Consider the following 19701-nt stretch of genomic DNA (forward strand, 5'->3'; position numbering starts at 1 on the left):
AATGTGATTACATTATCAGTAAATTAGACTGAAACAGAACCATACACAAAGAGCTTTACAATAGAAAATAGTCATATTATCACATGATAATATTCTAAAGCTACCTAAGAGTATAAATATATAGATTTTTCAGCAAAACTGAATTATAAAAGCAAAAAATATAAAATAACTGTAATGACCTTGAGTGGTGCAGCTGTGCTGTGGCTGATGAGGCTCATGAGCACAGTGACACTGAGCCAGTCACCATAAAGAGTGAAACATTATGTTTAGTAAATGTATTTAATATTAGACTGCAACTGATCAGCATATCATTACCTTGTAATAAATGATCCAGGGGGGGCCGCTGTGTTAACTGCTGATACTGCTCTTACTCTTCAAGTGTTCAATTTAAACTGAAAAAGCCTTGAAAAAAAAAAAACCCACTGGCTCCACCTGCAGCTCTAATGTTCAAATCATTACAGCTTTAACTGCCTCTTCACACTAATAATTATGATGCGCATGGCAATCAAAGCCCTGTGCTTTGTTGGAGTACGACTATAAGGGATATAGCATGGTTACATAATAAATATGACCAACACATATGGACCACACAGCAGACTTCCTCAGGGTCAAACAATCACACACACGAACAATACACCACACACCTGCTTCAATGTGCTGCAATATCTGTTGTGCAGTGAAATGTTCACATGCAAAATAATATCTTTACATTATATAACAATTAAACACTGTACAATTTAGTGAAGCTAACTAATCTTTCTTATTAACTTGATATTAATATGTAGACAGTGAGTGAGTGAATGAGTGAGTGAGTGAGTGAGTGAGTGAGTGAGTGAGTGAGTGAGTGAGTGAGTGAGTGAGTGAGTGAGTGAGTGAGTGAGTGAGTGAGTGAGTGAGTGAGTGAGTGAGTGAGTGAGTGAGTGAGTGAGTGAGTCACACCATTGGTCAGCTGGCAGAATGATGGAGATCTCTCATTGGTCGCTGTTTCTTTTTTTCCCCCAAACTATTTGGCATGAGCACTGCTGCTAACTTTGCACCTTTGCCAACAGATGAACTGAGTGTCCAGTCCTGTGCAGCTCCTCAGTCACTTTCATTCCAAGAGCTGCCAGTGAGACCCTGTGAGGGTGAAGCCGGGCTCTCCCTTCTCTCTCTCTCTCTAATTCGATTGACTGCATGGCAGCTGGTGTGAGCGAGCCTCTAACTTCCCGATGATCTGAGCGATCATTTCAAAGTAAACATAACACATAGCACGGTGTCGGCTGGTTGGAACCGGCTTCAAAGTGAACACTGGTGAACATGTAATCTTCTGGTTTTGCTCTCAGTCTCTTCTCTTGTACACAAGTATTCAACAGAGCCACTGGGAGAAGCCTCACATGTTGTCCCTGTACTGACTAATACTGTACAAAAGCTGCAGGTTCTTCTTGTCAAATGAACTGACTGTCTGAGAATGAGCTCAATCTCTTATTGAAATAGTTTTCCTCTTTAGTTCAGTGAACTCAAGTCCTAAAATTCAGTTCAGTCACATAAGGCAGCATGAGAACCTTAGTTTCTAGGATGAACAAACTTAAAGGGGAACTATGCGAGTCTGGTCACTTGTTCACTGTTTTGCTAACCCTCCTCCCGGCCATGTGCTTTTGTTTTTCAACACAGTCAGAGAGAAATCAATCCATGGAGCAGTGGATAATGTTATACCGGCATATCATACTGTATATGTGTATATTTGTGTAGTCTTATCTGTCATAAGCACAAATCATTATGGGTTACGGCCAAGAGACCCTAGGTGGAAGGCAGAGAGCCTCCATTCTAACAAGTTACAAGTCATTTATTTAACCATCACTATTACTCTGAAGCTGTTTAACTAAGGCAAAAATGTAAAGTTAAACTAAAAATCCTGCATAGTTCCTCTTTAAAATGATTTATCTACATTTAATACAATTTGGTCATTGCTGCTTTTACTCACGATATGACATTCGTTGTTGAATGAAGCAGTGATTTGGAATAGACCTGCTATTAATCTGATTGCACTAAATAAAAAACATGCTGACTGAGTCAATATACTGTAATTAATGTGCAACATGTAAAGCCGTTTCCCTATTATTATTATTATTATTATTATTATTATTAACTTCAAATCAATCATCAATTCCGTGGGAAACATAGCGCTCTCTCTCTCTGTGCCTGCATGTTGTGTTATCTGTACCATGACAATACCTCCATGACCTGACACTGCTTAAAAAAAGAAAGAAAAGACAGTTTGCGCCTTCGTCAACTCTCCCTTTCATGTCCCCACACCTGGCTACAGCGTCTCTCCGCCCTGCACCACCACATCAAATAGAGGCTCCCAGGCATCCACTTCATCCCCGAGGGGGCGGCTGACTCAGCCATGCAGCACATCTGCCCTGTTGTTTTTATTACGATTCCCATCTACTCCTGCCCCCGCCGCCGCTCGTCTCTCCTCACCTGACAGTCAAGAAGCAAAGGTGTCATGACACCAGTTTTTTACCGTAAATGGGTGGATAGATATTTACTCCCCTCTTCATACCAGAGAGTTCACATGCCTGGCTAAAGGCTACAGTGGGATTATTGATGTGTCGGTTGGGAGGTCATGACCCAGCGGGTAGAGTTGACTCGCTGTGAAAAGGTGTGTTCATGTGTGGGCGCTCACAACATCTCAAACCTCTGATCCCTTCTTTTCACGGAGGAGAAGAAATATTTCTACCTGTGTCTGACTCGGAGCTGCACAACAAGCCTGCCACTGTTACCGAGTGGTGACTGGACACATTTGAACAGCAGCATCTGTCCATTGGAACATCTGGGTTAATTGACCTATTGGATGTTTGAAAGTTTATAACTACAGTGTCAGCCCACGTTAGCGCAGACAGATTTACTTTTTTACCAAACATATGTTTTAGTCTTCACCCTAAACGCTCGTCTCTCTAACCGAACCTGTCTGGAAACACAAACAGAGAAAATAACCAGGTTTATGTTAGTCCTTATCATTATACTAGAGCTAACTAGCTTGACACTGAAAATTAAAGAACAACACACTGTTCCTTTGTCTCTGTGACTTTTGCATGAATCACCCAGCGAGGGAACCGTCTCTTTGCCTGAAACATGCAGCTTCAGACGTCTTCTTCCAAAATGACTGATCTGGAAACATGAACAACATGCAGAGCTTTACTCTGGGAAAATGTTGTCTTTGGTTTCCATAATTATTCGAAGAGATAAGGAAAAGGTTACTGTAAAATTCTTTATTCATAAAAGTAAATTTAATAGGAAAACCACTTGTTTTGTTGTTTTCCAAAAAGAAATCAGAGATTTATTTTAAGTTACTTACTAATTGCGCACGCACATCCCTAAATCTAAATGCTGGGTGCTGGACAAAACAAGTAAATGATAAGAAAAAGAAAAGTCTGCACACCAACAAAAGCTCCAGAGCAATAATTTATTATTATTGCTCTGGAGCTTTTGATGGTGTGCAGACTTTTCTTCAAAAGCTCCAGAGCAATAATTTATTATTATTGCTCTGGAGCTTTTGATGGTGTGCAGACTTTTCTTTTTCTTATCAAACGATGATTAAAACATTACATTTCTGTACCATCTACAACCTTTTTATTTAATGTATCTTACCCTGGTTCATCTACTTTCTGTTCTTTCTGTATACTGTTCATTGTATACTCTTTGTATTTCAATTTAAAAAATAAATCAATCAATAAACTTGTGGTGCTTATGTTAGTTTAATTAGCTTGTTAGCCACAGCTGATTAAATCTGCTGGCAACAATTATCATTTCAGCTTGATCACTTTTTCTTCCTGGCTTAAATTGTTTGAGTTTCCGTGTTGCTTCTGGGCAAATGTGAGCGTGTGCACGTGCGAAAAGCAGAAATATTGTGTAAGAGTGCATACCTGCTGCTGTTGCTGCTGCTCTGTAACTGTGTGTGCATGTGTGTATGTGTGTGTGTGTGAGTGTGTGTGTGTGTGTGATTCATCACCTCAGACTCATTACAGCAAAACACATCAGAGACTCTGTAGAAATCTGGATCCAAGTCAGGGATGGCCGGCGCTGGGTTGAATATGGTCTTCACTGTAACAAGAAAGCGTTTCATTGAGCACAGTGTAATCGTCTCATCACCGGCATCAAGGAGCTCAGTGCAGCCATTAGAGACAGTTCAAAAGATACAGTTGTTGAACCTGCTAATAGTCGTCACAGCTTTGCTTTTTTTTTTTAAGTGATACATGTTTGATGTCCTTCCGTGACACGCATTACAATCGTACCGTGTTTCTTTTACATTTCTGCTAAGCTTCACTGTCAAGGTCTGGAATTACCTTAATTAAACTTGCTACAGGAACAAAGGCTAGTGGGCTACCGCTGGGGATTGCTCTCGCAGGCAAAGCTCAAGTGGATAAGCTGCTATAAAAAGACACCTTTTAAACGATTAAATTAGCATTCCCTGGAAAATAACACCACGGGGAGAGGAGAGAAAAAAAAAGGGCTGGTGGTAGAGAGACGGCCTCGCATCCTCTGGCTTCCTGTCGTACGCCGTAACCCCTACACTCCCAGAAGTGTGCGTTTGTGTGTGCGAGCGAGGAGACGATTAAACATGAGGCGCATAACCCCATATATGTGTGTCAGTGTGTGGGTGAGTTGTGACCCTTTCTGCGCCTGTTAAGGAGTGCAAAGAGAGGGAGAGAGCCAGCCAGGGAAAGAGGGAGCAGGAGTGTTTGTCAGAAGTAATCCTCTGTACGTGTTGCACATCACTGTCTTATGCATATTCATGAGCATGGAGCATTAATGCATCTAATACCATGATTTCTGTGTATGTGTGAGGATAAGCCCAGCTTGACGAAGCGATTAATTCTGATATCTCTGTGTACAAAATAAAGCCTCATGAAAGTGTGTGTGTGTGTGTGTGTGTGTGTGTGTGTGTGTGTGTGTGTGTGTGTGTGTGTGTGAGTGAAATATATGTTCAGCGTTGGTGACATCAAAGTCTGCTGTGCAAAAAAAAGTGTGTGCCTAGTTGCTGTGTGTGTGTGTGTATGTATGTGTGTGTTTGCGTGGGCACATAAGAGAGCAGCTGCGTGGGTTTGTGCAGGGCTTTGGCCACCTGGCGCTTTGAGGTGGATACTGGGCTGCTCGCGAGTAAAAGTGGAAATAATGTCTCACTCTCTCTGTTTTTAACACACACACTCATACTGTACTATATGTATACTCGCATGAGCCAAGGCCATGTCATGAAAAAGTGACACTGGGTTCATTCCAGCTCTTCCTCCCTCTCTCTCTCTCTCTCTCACTCTCTAAGTGATTTGTTCCTTGGTTTCCATCCGTTTGCAAGACATCTCTGAAATGTGATGCCGCCGTTTAGCAAGAAGAGGAAACTTCTCTGTCTTCCTCACTCGCTTCATCTTTCACTAGACACACTGTTTTAAGGCGAGACACTACAGGCAAAAATACTGTTTTTTCATGCACTGATTTTTCTTCCTTAAAGGGACATTGTATAACTTCTCCTTTTATCTATTCAGAAAAATCGATTATTTGGTTCAGAAGTCTGTTCAGTAATCCCCCCCATCAACAAACTGAAGTGTTCCGGTAAGCTCTGAATTTACCGTTCATATCGTTCATATCTACATGGAGCGGGTAAGCTCGGTGCTGGCTGCCATGTGGTGTCGCCATGTTTTTACGTTCAGTGTCAGCGTGACGGTAGGAAACCACGGAAACTCAGCGGAGACACCGGAGCTGTCGGCTCAGGTCGAGGTGGCGTCTGTGAAAAGTCACCGCGGTAACGCAGTGAGGAGGAATGGAGCGTTACACTGATGCTGCATTCACCTGCAGTCGGGCAGACGGCCGTCGGTAACAAACCAGATGTCATTTTAGTCACAGAAGCCGGTAAAACGTGAGTCAGGTAAACAATACGACATCGCCATGACAACATATTGTCACGTGTATTGTTTTGCCTCGTGCTGACGGACCACTTGTTTACATAGAGGCTTGTTTATGCCGTTACATGCAGTGGCTGTTGTCCGTCTGCCGTCTGCCCGATTTCACGTGAATGCAGCATGAAAAATACGACTGAGGACAATATACAACCACAACGCTAGATGGGAGTAATTCCTACACAATGTACCTTTAACATGTATTCTTTCAGAAAAGTCAAAAGAAATGGTAGAAAATCCATGGTTATTTTACTTTATTTGTCTCTTTCGTCAGTAGATTTCTCCTAAATTCACCAAAGTTAACATGTTACTGTGACATACTGTGCTGTGCCTGTTGTCTGACCCATGTCATATCAGGTATCATTGTAAAGCTCTCTCTCTCCTGAACAATGATGTAGGCTCCAAAAATTGTTATTTCGTTTTCATCAGCACCCAATCGGAAAAGTGTGATTTACATTAACAATCTATGGAATTTTACAGTACAAGGCCGTTTTCTCAAAATTAGTTTTTCCTCAGACTCTGAGCCCGAAATCTCCACTTCAGCAGCACCTACAGACACCAAACCTTCGAGTTTTAGTCCTATCTATATTCTGAAGGTTTTTACAGAGGGGATTGTTTACATATCATTCAAAGCCTGTTTTATACAACATTTTATCGCTAAGAACATGGCAAAATTTGATTTTTTAGGGCTGGTGACAGTATTTTCTCATTTACAAAGTGATAAAAAGAGATATCCAAAATCCCCTCTGTAAAAACTTCTGACTCTAATATGTCAACAAAATAAAACAAGAATTTTGAAAGTGGCTTTATCCAATTTTCAGATTTCGGTTGTGGAAATGTATGCAAATTAGCGCATATTTCATCAGATATTGCCTCATTTACATATTTAAACATAAGATCTGACAAAACTTGTAATACAACTGATATCTGTTATTTAAATGTTTTACCCTATTTGCCTGTAGTGTCTCCCCTTAAATGCCTCTTATTCTTGTACTGTATTTCTGTGTGACACATGGTCCTCTATTCATCAAGCAATAAAAGCAGTAGTTTTTTCTGCTAATGTCAGTTTCCTTCCACTTGAGGCTACCAACACTAACGCTTGTATAAGCTGTTAGGGTCACAGTGAAGAATGAAGGTATTACAAGTCATGTGTTTAATAGTCATTTGTAAATGAAAGTTAAGGAAAGAAATGGCCAAACTGCACTTGGTGCTTCATTCGCACACAAAGCACCGTGACTGAGGTCAAGAAGCGTTCATTCTTCAGTTCAGGGATGCTTAGAGAGCAGGTCTGGCATCATTCTACTGTTAACAAAAGCCATGAAAATACCAAAAGCTTTGGCGTTCAGCTCCAAACCAGAAGTAGAACCAAGCTGATAAATGAAGTCAAAAACTGCAATTCAATGATCAGAATTTAAAAAACAAACAAACAAAAAAACTGTTCATATAGAAACAGTTTCATCAGGACTGAGAAAACATAATCTGCTGGTAGCAGACATGGGGACTAATACACATTTGCCATTTCCAGCAGGTGAACACTGTACAGAAGCCTGAGTACTGTAGGACTGACAGTGTGTTTGTTCATCTAATGAAAGATCGCAGTATGACCCCCTGTGGAACAGCATGGGTCACTGATGTGTTCCTACTGGTGACAGTGGACCTCTCTAGTCACATCACTTCTTGTTGGCTACAGAACAATGTTATAGCTTCTCCCTGTGGGCTGCTCTGCAAAGGAAATTATTTATTTACTGAGGTTTCAGATTCAGTGTTTCAGGGAATCTGAATGAATGAATGAATAAGGGAAGTTTTACTGTAAACTGTGATTTTTATCCTTTTATTACTTTTGCTATTAACAAAGATTTTTTTCTGCACCTTGCCTTATTTTACTGTAGTCTGACAAATATCATTATATTACATGAAGAACATCTTGAATCTCATAGATATAATGTTATAAGTGCCATATTTTATTACCTGCAATTTCTTTTTAAGCGTTCATCTGAAAGAAGATATTGTATATTTGTTAATCTAACAATCTCAATGTTTTACATCTCCCCTCTCAGGCATTTCTCTGGAGCTTTGGCTCCAGATTGGCTCATTGGTGATTTAATGAAAAGAGATGCAGATTGCAGGTGCATGGTTTTATGGTTGGTGAAGAGGGCGGGGCCTGGTTGAAATGGATGTGGCTGAGAGCGGTCACTGTTATGTTGTGACATCACAGAGTTACAGAAGTCCTGCCCACTGGTTTTAATGCTCAGTTTCTGGATGTGGTAAATTCTCTGTGGGCTGAGGTTGTGACACTTTCATATATATACAGTATATACTATATTTAACACAAACTCTTGCCTCACGTGTCTATACAATATGGGACCTTTAACCCGTAGGCCTACTTCTACCACTCACGTGGTAGCATTCAGTGTTCTTTTCTCCACTCCTTGACTAATCAAAAAAGTTACTGTTTCCCCGTTATAATGCCATTACCGTTACTGACAATAAAATGCCCCGTTACTTGACTCAAGAAGTCCCGTCACAAAATAATACCCCCGTTGTACGTTATATTCACTTTTTTTCGTTTATCTGGAACTAACCAACTCACTCAGTATTCCTCCGTACAGGCAGGCTCCGCGACGTGCTGATATAGCACGTATGTGCGGAGGAATACTGAGTGAGTTGGTTAGTTCCAGATAAACAGGAGGTTAGGGTTATGTTTAGGAGGTTAGGGGGGCGAGTCCAAGTAATTTGACATATTTGAGCATTAATAAAAAAGCAACGCAATGGTTACTTTTCCCAGTAATTAGTTACTTTAATAATATACAAATTCAGTTAGGGTGGATTCGCCTAATGTGGGACACTGCCTAATGTGGGACACTTAAGCTTAAATGGGTGTAGGTCTTCCTATAGCAAAAGAAAGTTAATGTAAATGTGGTCTCACACAAGCTGTGATATTGCATTATCAAAATCACATGACATCTCAAATGTCCAATCATAGATTTGGGAGGGAGAGCCTTCAAACCGGAGGCACCCTGTGTGAAGACCACCAAAATGCTAGGTACTTAGGGTTTGGACAAAAATAATGTTAAGGCCATAATTTATTAAAAAAAACAAAATTATTGCAAATTTTTGTCAAAATGTGTTTATAATATGTTGATGCATTAAAATATATCTTAATATGGTGTAACCATTCTCAATATTTAGAATTTTGATCAACATTTCTACTGTCCCACTTTAGGAAACATGCTTTCCTAAAGCGGGACAGGTGGTTGTTCCTAATGTGGGACAGTGCTTTTCCAGGTAAAACTAATAGGTTGAACAATAACAATGGTTGTTTACATGGCTTTATTGTTATAATGCATTGTTTTGAATATTTTACAACAAAAGAAAATTATATGTATTAACTGGAAGTGGTCATAATACTGTTAAAGGGGTAAATGGCTCTGATTTTTTTTCTTTCTTGTTTCTAAATCTTGTCTTTTTTGATAATGTTCATGAAAAATGTTGTGTTTAGAAGTAATCAAAGGATAGCACATTACTGATTAATTAAATGGAATGTATTTCAGATCACAGTGGCAAAAAAGAGTAAGGCAATGAGACAAAATCAGGGAAAGAAAACATGGGAAAAAAAAGGAAAATAATCAAGCAAGTGAACTCAACCAGTGGAAAAAAGACAGGATGAGGGGAAACATTACTGAATATAGGGAGATCACTGAGGATGGTGGAGGTTGTTGACCAGGGCTTGGAATGACCCTAAGTCCACTCTTTAGCGCAGGGTAAAAGGTCACATCCACCACACAATTGGTAGAAAACCATTAATACTATAGAAGATGAAGCAGAACTAGGACAATAAGTGATATTATTGAACACTGGTTTGCAATCTAGCATTTATCATGTAAATTAAGATGACTTTTAAACAGACTTTTTAGTGTCCCACATTAGGAGCATGACTGTCCCACATTAGGGAACGGAAATTGCCGCAAAAAACTTTGCAATCAGAGTTGAAATATGTATGGTATTTCTTTTAGGAGTGTGAAATCAGAATTTTCTCTTTGGATTCCATTAGATCACAACCTAAGGATTTCAGAATGGTACAGGTCAGGATGTAGATTGAAAGTGTCTGCTTCATATCACAATATACACCAGAAGTCTAAATTGCAAAAAACGTCCCACATTAGGCGAATTCACCCTACTATCTCAGCTACTTTTTAGGGAATGTAACTAGTAATTACTAATTACTTTTTTTTAAAGGTACATTGTGTAGGAATTACTCCCATCTAGAGTTGCGGTTGTATATCACAAGCAACTCAATCGTATTTTTCATGCTGCATTCACGTGAAATTGGGCAGACGGCAGACGGACGAAAGCCGCTGCACGTAACGGCATAAACAAGCCTCTATGTAAACAAGTGGTCCATCAGCACGAGGCAAAACAATACACATGGCAATATGTTGTCATGGCGATGTGGTATTGTTTACCCGACCCACGTTTTACCATCTTTCTCTCAACTTCTGTGACTAAAATGACATCTGGTTTGTTACCGACGGCCGTCTGCCCGACTGCAGGTGAATGCAGCATCAGTGTAACGCTCCATTCCTCCTCACTGCGTTACCGCGGTGACTTTTCACAGACGCCACCTCGACCTGAGCCGACAGCTCCGGTGTCTCCGGTGAGTTTCCGTGGTTTCCTACCGTCACGCTGCCACTGAACGTAAAAAAAATGGCGACACGACATGGCAGCCAGCACCGAGCTTACCCGCTCCATGTAGATATGAATGATATGAACGGCTAATTCAGAGCTGAAAGGGACACTTCAGTTTGTTGATGGGGGGGATTACTGATTAATGAAAAACATACTTTTGAATGAAATAATCGATTTTTGTGAATAGATAACAGGAGAAGTTACACAATGTCCCTTTAAAGTAATGTGCCCAACACTGGTGGTGACCAGAGATGGCAAAAGTACCCAGATTCTTTACTCGAGTAGAAGTAAAAGTACCTGTGTAAAAAACGACTTAAGTAAAAGTGAAAGTACTGATCCAAATATCTACTCAAGTAAAAGTAAAAAGTACAGGCTCTGAAATTTACTCAAAAGTATTATTAAAAGTAAAAAGTATTTCCATTGCACGATTCACTGCAAAGCAAATAACCACACGATAATTCATCTTGAATCCATTTCATCAATGTTATTGTTCACATAGCCTAAGTTTACACAAAACTTAGGCTATGCACAAAATGTATCCTAATGTACTTCACTATGGTGAATCGTAGGCATTTGTATTGTACACAGAGGTGGCAAAAGTACTCATATTCTGTACTTAAAGCAGAAGTAAGCGATCCGGTCGTTTTGGCTAATGCTGCGTTCCAGGCAGGCTTTTGAAACAACACTTACGACTTTGTAGCGTTCCAGGCAACCCACTCGTGTTTCTCCGACCTGTTTTACCTGTGAAAGTCACTCTTAACTTCTGACCCGTGAACTCGTACCAGATCGAACTGGTACGACTTCACAGGTCGGAAAAACACGAGTTACGAGTTGCCTTGAACGCACCATAACGTCTTGTCAGCCATGGAGTTAGCAGCCCCCGCCCTCGTCATGGATCTATTGGTCCTCGTCCCTACGTCACCACATTCAGGCGCATCCCTTGGCTGCACACACAGAGAGGACTGCCCCTTTATGCCGTTCTCTCTCCTCATTGGATAAAACTTGTAGGATACGATAAATGTTTTCTCCTCGGCTCAGAGCAGAGCAGAGTGACTGAGAGACCCATGTTTCGATCCAAACACTCTATGTAAGTGATTGCTGTCGGAAGATACAACTATTTAAGACTTATATTAACCTAAGACGAGATAACTCGTCTTTGGCAGTGAAAGAGTTAACACAAAAATATCGCTTACTTCTGCTTTAAGTAAAAGTAAGAAAGTACAGGCCGTTAATGAAACCTACATCATTTGATAATTTTGTTAAACAAAAAAAGTTCAGCCAGAATCAAGATTGAACTGACCAGAGGCAGTGTTTCCCAACGTTTGGGCCGCCACAGACTCTCACAAAATAATAACAATAAGAATTTTTAAACAGCGTTTCACCACCTCTCATCTCTGCCAGTCAGTCCACCTGCCGTCTCTCTCGCACCACACGTACACGTACGCGCACACACGCGCGCACACGTACACACAGACACGGGCGCATGGACAGGTTGCGCTTTGCCGCTCGTAAACGATAAATGCGCTATATTGCGCAGATTGTACAGTGTTCAACCCCCCCGTCGGATAGTCCGACCACCATCGCTCCTTCCTCCATGCTGCTACAGTACAAGTTGGTAACTCGGTTCTCTCTCTACCGCCCCCCCTCCCTCCTCCCTCTTGTTCTCCCTCTTTCCCTCTCTAGTTCGTCACGTCTTTTACCGGTGCTTTTACGTCGTGTCAAAAAAAAAAAGTAATGAGCCTGTTTTTACAATGTAAGGAGTAGAAAGTACATATTTTTGCGTATAAATGTAGGGAGTAAAAGTAAAAAGTCGTCAGAAAAATAAATACTCAAGTAAAGTACAGATACCTGAAAAATCTACTTAAGTACAGTAACGAAGTATTTGTACTTCGTTACTTGCCACCTCTGGTGGTGACCAAACAACAACTTGACACATGTTAACCCAGTCCTGGTAATGTACACTTCACTGTCATTATGCATCAGCTGTCAGTCCCACAGCTCAGCGTATACGTCATGTAAGTATCACTGAATCATGTGAAAGACTTACTCATGCTCAGATTATTGCCAATAATGATAATATTATCTGTAGCTGTGGACAGAGGAAGTCTGATGTTGACTTTCACTATCTGCTCCCTTAGCTGCCATCTGTGGTGCGACCGCGGTTGTTTGTGTCAAGCGTGTGATTTAAGTGCTGCTGTCAACTGGATACACTGATTCTCATGAAGTATACATGCAATAACACCGCTCAGGACGGAAACTCGTCAATATGCACACGAGCAGCTTGTGTGAAATCCCTAATGCACAAAAGATGCGACTGAGGATGTCACATTAAGCAGCGTGTGGTGTCAGGTTGCTTTGTTTTGCTCTCCAGGTGTTAGTGAAACTGCAGCACATACACAAAACACGCGCGCTCAGCTGCTGGGACAGATGTGGTAATACTGGGATGTGTGCAGACTGAGTCATGTCTGGCTGAGTGTGTGCGTGCAGTGTGTGTCATGACTCTGGGCTTTTTTAACACGGAGGTTCAAAGTCTGGTCGCACGTTTTTTCAGCCGGACGCGTCCAGAAAGTAGAAAAAAACACACAAGTTTGTTGCTGCGGTCTACTGAGGAGGAAAGGTGCATGGAAAACAAAAGCAGAGGGAAAACGGAGTAAGACGGAGATCACTCACACAGGCTTCCGTGCACACAGACACACACACACACATATAAAAGAAATGAGTCATCAGTGAGTATGTGAAAGGGCTTTAAGAGGCTCTAATTGCATCTGGTGAGAAATATAAAAGCGGCTTCTTGCGCAGAAAAGAAGGAGGGGGAGGATGACAGGGTGAAGACAGAGGAAGGAAGAGTGACACTACATAAATCTACCGTTTCCTTAGAGTTCATTTCGTTCCATTAAATATCTCCATGTTAAATGGTAGATCGCACTAAATTATTATAATAATTATCCATGTACTTCCAGTCAAAAGTTTCACAAAACCACAATGTGAAATACAAGACAGTGAAAAACCTTGGAGGATGTTTAGGAGGATTTGCACTTTTTTTTATTTATTAAAAAGCAGATTTGGGTTTGATGTTAATACTGTGAGTATCAAGGGTGATATGGGATCTTTAAAAGGTAGGAAGATGAGCAGCAAGAAATAGAAAACAGAACTCTTCAGTTTATGACAGATAAGACTATACACATATATACACATTGTAACATTGTATATGATATATAATGTTATCTACCACTCTATTGATTGATTTCTCGCTGGCTTCGTTAAAAACAAATGCACATGGCCAGGAGGAGGGTTAGCAACACAGAGGAAAAGCGACTGCTCTTGCATAGTTCCCCTTTAAAGGCAAAAAGCCACAATAAATAAGTGAACATAGTTTGCTCTAATCTTCTGGAAAGGTGTAATGAGGAACAGCTCTTATATAGAGAGAAATAATTCATATGATACGTAGGCTACCCTCTTTCCAGAGAATTTTGAAAGAGCCTTAAGCCTGTAGCGTTGAGTTTGAGCTCATATAGACTCTATACGCCTGGTCCTCAACTGCCTACAAACTGTATCCCTCCGCCCTCTGGACTACTGATATTTATACGATGTCTGTACACTACCACCCTCTTCCTCACTAATTTATGTGTCTATTATATATGCAACACATCATTTATTGTTTTTGTTTGTGTTGTTTAGTTTTTGATGTTTTTCATTGTGTTATGTTTTTGTTTTTTTTCCCCTTATCTCTCACTTTTTAATTTATAAAAATTGAAAAATGTATTGGTAATAATACTAAAAATAATAATAATAATAAAAAAATAATAATAAAATAAAAAAATAAATAAATTTAAAAGCAGAAAGCAAAAAAAAAAAAACATAGTTTATTCCACTGTCTCAACTTTAACACAATAAAGCACGACAGGAGGTAGGACTGTATTGGTGTCAGAATGGTGAGACAGAATGGCTGGTCAGAGCTTCATCCAAGAGCAGGATCATGACCCAAAGCATCAGAGGAGACGGTGCCTTCACTGGCCAGAAGGCAGAAGGGGAAAATAAAGCAACCTGCAAGTGCAACACGTTGATGGGAACTTCTGAATAATGTTAGATTTTTGCTTTAGACAGAAGCCACATGTGTGTTGGCTGGTGAACGGGTCAAAAATGTAGGTTGCATTTATTACAAGAAGATTCTGGTTCTTCGTTTCTTAAATGTTCAGGTTTTTTATCTGTCGTTTTAATTTCACAAATACCAAGACAATAAATTATAAATCAAAATAACAACTGGAGCACTTGACTGGTACAGTGTATGTTTTCTCCTCAAATAATTACATGCATGAAGAATGAACTCTTCCTGATAGGTTATCTTGACAAGAGTTTTCCGAGAGCTGGCGTCTCGCAGTACGTGTGGCTCGATGGTGACATTTGCGTAATTTGAGCGGCGCTTCACCCCCGCGTCATTAAAATCCTCGCCCGCCAAACCCATTAACACTCATTCTCTCCGGAGAGCTGCATTTACGCAATGCTCTGGTGCAGCAACGTCAAGGTGGCATCCTTGCCAAGCGTCTTCACTTCGCCTTGCCTCTCTCCTCGCGCCACATGCCAAGCCTAATCCCGTGGTACGGTGGACACGGTGAGGAAGGGAGGAGGTGGGGAGGGGAGGGGGGGGGGAGAGGGTGGCGCTCGGCGAGGCCATCTGGGTATCCCATCTGCAACACAGTTATGGCTGCGGCTCCTTCGTTCTGGCGGCCCGCAGCGAGCGTTTACCAGCGACAGGCCCTGATGACAGGGGCGAGAGGCTCCCCAGACGTCTTGAATGACGCGGAAGGCTTCTAATAATAGGACGCTGTTAGAGATGATTAGCTAACCTGGTTAGCAAAAAGGAAAAAAAAAAAAGGTGAAGGAAGGGAAAGGACAAAGGCAGGGTGGTGGGTGGTGGTGGTCAAAAATAGGATTTTGTTTATGCAGGAACACAGGGATCCTGTCAGCCTACAGAAATGTGTACGGACACGCTGCTCGATGTAGAACATGAGCAGTGCGGACACAACAGCTACTTGTGAAAACATTTCAATTGTCCACTCCTCACACTCGACTTGATAAAGGCGTGTGAGTCAGTCAGGAGCCTGTCTAAAGGGCGCAGCAGAGTGGAATTCAAACAGAAACAGTTACATGACTGATGTCGGGGATCTGTTTTCCATCCTACAATGTGGCTTCAAAGATGACTGATTGAATAATAAAGAGATCGATAAAAAGAAATAAAAGTTCGCTGATGTTCTGTTTCTCTTAGTTGCCTGAGGTTTCCTGGCAACTCTTTATCCAGTTTTAAACCAGAAAAGAGAGAGTTAAAGAGGACCTCTGAGTTCTCCTGTTCTTCAGTGCAGCTTTTTGTGTATGTAAATTGTCTGCAGACTCACAAGGATCCAAATTCCCACCAAAGGGAGTAACAGAGTCAAGGCAAAACCCAATTTCCTCCTTCATTCACCTGACCTATTGACATCAATATGTCCTTTGGTGCTGCCCCCCTGCAAGCTTGGCACGCCCCCACACATGGCCCAGCACATAAATACTGATAATGAAGAGTTTTCCTTATAGCCATGCTAGGATAAGCTGTGTTCGCGATTGCCTGGAGAAATGAATTAAGTTTTTTTGTTTTTACACACTTCCAAATACTGTTTTAAAAATTATAGTAATAATAAAAGTTTGACTCAGAAACCATGCACAGTGAGCCACATTATGTTTGCAGTAGTTATTTCTGTAGATCTGTAGAATCTTTGAGGTTTAACCATGTTACTAGTAACCTGATCACGTTAGTAAGAAGCAGTGGAGCAGGTATGAAATGTTAAGTGTTTGTTAGCATTGACATGCTATAGCTAATTAGCTTGGATACATCATCTTTATCGTCTTCTTCTTTGTAACGGCCATAAACATACAGCACCTTTACAGCAAGATGCGGGCAGAACGTTGCCATGGTACCATGCTGTCAAGCTGACAAATTAAAGCGCACTGGGCTCTGATTTGATAGATTCAGAGTGAGGGGAGGGTCTTTAAAGGTGTACAGAAAAGAAAACTGAATTTCAGCCCACTCTGGATCATAAAATTAATGTAATAACTCATCTTTCAGACGATGTAGGCCAAACTTTGTGCAAAATTCTATTTTTGAGTAAATCCGGGATGAAAGTGTGTATTTTTTTTTCCGCATTGGATAATGCAAGCGCATGGATTATACGTCAGCCTGTACACGATTCATCAGCCACTGATATTGGATCCGTAATCCGTCATTCAAACGTCTGAGACACGCACACACACACGGAGCTCGGTCTCGCCCCAAGCTTTGAATATCCCGCCCGCTCGATAACGACCAATCAAATTCGTTTTCCTTACTCGGGTAAACTCGTGTTGCAGCTCGGGACAACTCGGCGCGACAAACAGGACAAACGGCCATTTCTGTACACCTTTAAACCCTGAGCTCTAACAGAGCCTTTCAGATTAGGGGTGAATAGAGTTCATTATAAGGTGTAGAAGAAGAGAAAATACCTGACACAGAAGCATGTAAATCTATTTTAGTCAATAAAAGAGTAAAATGGTGAACCCTAAAAATGCCATATAAGGCCCTCTTTAACACTTTCTCTGCTTTGACAGCTCTGGGTGAGAATGAAGTTGGATGATGAACTAGCAACATTACTTCTAGACTGTTAAGTTAACAGCTGTTAACCTCAATTATTGGTCATAGTTTTGCTTTTTTCTTTCTTGGGTGGGAAGGGATGATGGCTACAGTTCTACAGATGTTCTTAGAAGTCGTTCTGGCTTAGGTTGTTGTCTGAGTAGTACAACGATCCTACTACCTGTCAACAAAATCACCTGGATACATTCCACTTGTCTAGTACTGTATTATCTAAAAAATCTAATTAAAAGATTTATTAAAAAAATAAAAAAGGTAACAACTGTTAATTTTAATGTTGAATGTATCAATGGCAAATTTCCAAAATATGTACAATCTCCTGTCGCAAGCAAAAACTACTAGACTCTCTTAACACAGCTGCTTAAAAAAACAAACTGACAACTAGATAATACCACTGTGGATCTGTGATGTTAGAAAACACAGTGTAGAAGTAGCAAAAGAGTCACAAAGTCAACAAACTTGTTTAAAGTCAGCTATCCATCAACGTACATACTTAAGTTTCCCAACCCTTGCTAAAATTAGCCAATAGCTTCTAGTCATACCAGACCAAGTGAGGCTGCAGCAGCTGAACCCTCTGAGTTCACTGACCTGAGCCACAGTGCATGTCATTGGTTAGGAGGAGAACTTCTTATTTGTCAAGTTTGTATAGCTGCCTGGGACCGACTGCATCCACTCTTTCTGTGGGCTTGAAAGACGGCTGTGGAATGTTATCATTTGCTCCCTTGAACAAAAAGTGACTGCAGTCGGCTTGAATTTCCACTATATGGAGCAGATTCAATCCCTAATTGCCCCCCCTAAAAGATCTTGCTTTGAAACCTTGGTCAAAATTATTGTACCACAGCTTTTTTTTGCTTTTTTTTAAAGATAAGTTTTGGGTCATTTTTGCCTTTAATGGGCTTTATGCACAGCTCTACTACTTCCTGAAATAAGCCAGCTCCTTTATTTCCTGTCTTACATTATTGGACCAATTGATTAATCCAGGTGTGTCTGACCTCACAACAATGGCCAGGCACACCTGGATTAATCAGTTGGTCCAATAATGTAAGACAGGATATAAACGAGCTGGCTTATTTCAGGAAGTAGTAGAGCTGTGCATGAAGCCCATTGGCAGGATAGTGGAGAGAGAGACTGGGGGATTGACATGCAGTACAGATCAGCACGGTTGGGATCCGATCCGGCGATCACTGCATTGGGCATTGCCAACGGGGGTTGTGCTCTTAACCCCTCGACCACCGACACGCCCTGATCAGGTTGTTTTTTGCCTAACTGAATGTGTAACAGTAAACGTAACTTAACCCTCATAGCTCCCTAAGAAAAAGTTACGTTAAGCTTCTTAAGGGCACGGACTGGCCACTGTCATCTAAAAATAAAAAGTTTAAAAAATTTTTTATGGCTGTCATCACTGACTTCTGGCCTAACCACCAATAGCAAAAAATCAATCAGTTTCAAAATTTTAACCCTTTAAATTCCAGTTTGCCTACACTATGCTCCAACTTGCAAAAACTGAAAATTAGGTTAAAATAAATATGATTAATGCAAAATCAATTTTTTTTATGCATGATTATCAGAGCCCTGGAGTGTTAAAAAGTGGTATAAAAATGTTTTTTGTTGCATCTTTATTTTTTGTGTTACAGCGGTTTTTAAAAAAAAGTTACGTTAAGCTTCTTAAGGGCACGGACTGGCCACTGTCAGTTAATGGCCTGTAAATGTTATCTAAAAATGAAAAGTTACAATTTTTTTTTTATGGCTGTCATCACTGACTTCTGGCCTAACCACCAATAGCAAAAAATCAATCAGTTTCAAAATTTTAACCCTTTAAATTCCAGTTTGCCTACACTATGCTCCAACTTGCAAAAACTGAAAATTAGGTTAAAATAAATATGATTAATGCAAAATCAATTTTTTTTGTGCATGATTATCAGAGCCCTGGAGTGTTAAAAAATGGTATAAAAATGTTTTGTGTTGCATCTTTATTTTTTGTGTTACAGCGGTTTAAAAAAAAAAGTTACGTTAAGCTTCTTAAGGGCACGGACTGGCCACTGTCAGTTAATGGCCTGTAAATGTTATCTAAAAATAAAAAGTTAAAAAAATTTTTTATGGCTGTCATCACTGACTTCTGGCCTAACCACCAATAGCAAAAAATCAATCAGTTTCAAAATTTTAACCCTTTAAATTCCAGTTTGCCTACACTATGCTCCAACTTGCAAAAACTGAAAATTAGGTTAAAATAAATATGATTAATGCAAAATTAAAAAATTTTGTGCATGATTATCAGAGCCCTGGAGTGTTAAAAAATTGTATAATTTTTTTTTTTTTGTTGCATGTTTATTTTTTGTGTTACAGCAGAAAGAAAGAAATTACAATTTATTTAACATTAGCAAAAGCACTGTGTGTGTGTGTGTGTGTGTGTGCGTGCTACTCCTGCAGTGG

General features: G+C 40.5%; 1 protein-coding gene across 1 annotated transcript in view; it reads right to left on the bottom strand.

Annotated features, from left to right (window-relative positions):
- rbks (ribokinase) overlaps positions 1 to 19701 on the bottom strand; it is a 51137-nt gene that overhangs the window by 14534 nt on the left and 16902 nt on the right. The window contains exon 7 of the mRNA XM_085768448.1: positions 3992 to 4083. Within this exon, the coding sequence (XP_085624574.1) occupies positions 3992 to 4083 (92 nt within the window). The remainder of the gene's footprint in view (positions 1 to 3991; positions 4084 to 19701) is intronic.

This window comes from Trachurus japonicus, chromosome 22 (genome assembly GCF_045865225.1).
Source record: "Trachurus japonicus isolate A0001 chromosome 22, Traja_1.0".
Lineage (NCBI taxonomy): Eukaryota > Metazoa > Chordata > Actinopteri > Carangiformes > Carangidae > Trachurus > Trachurus japonicus.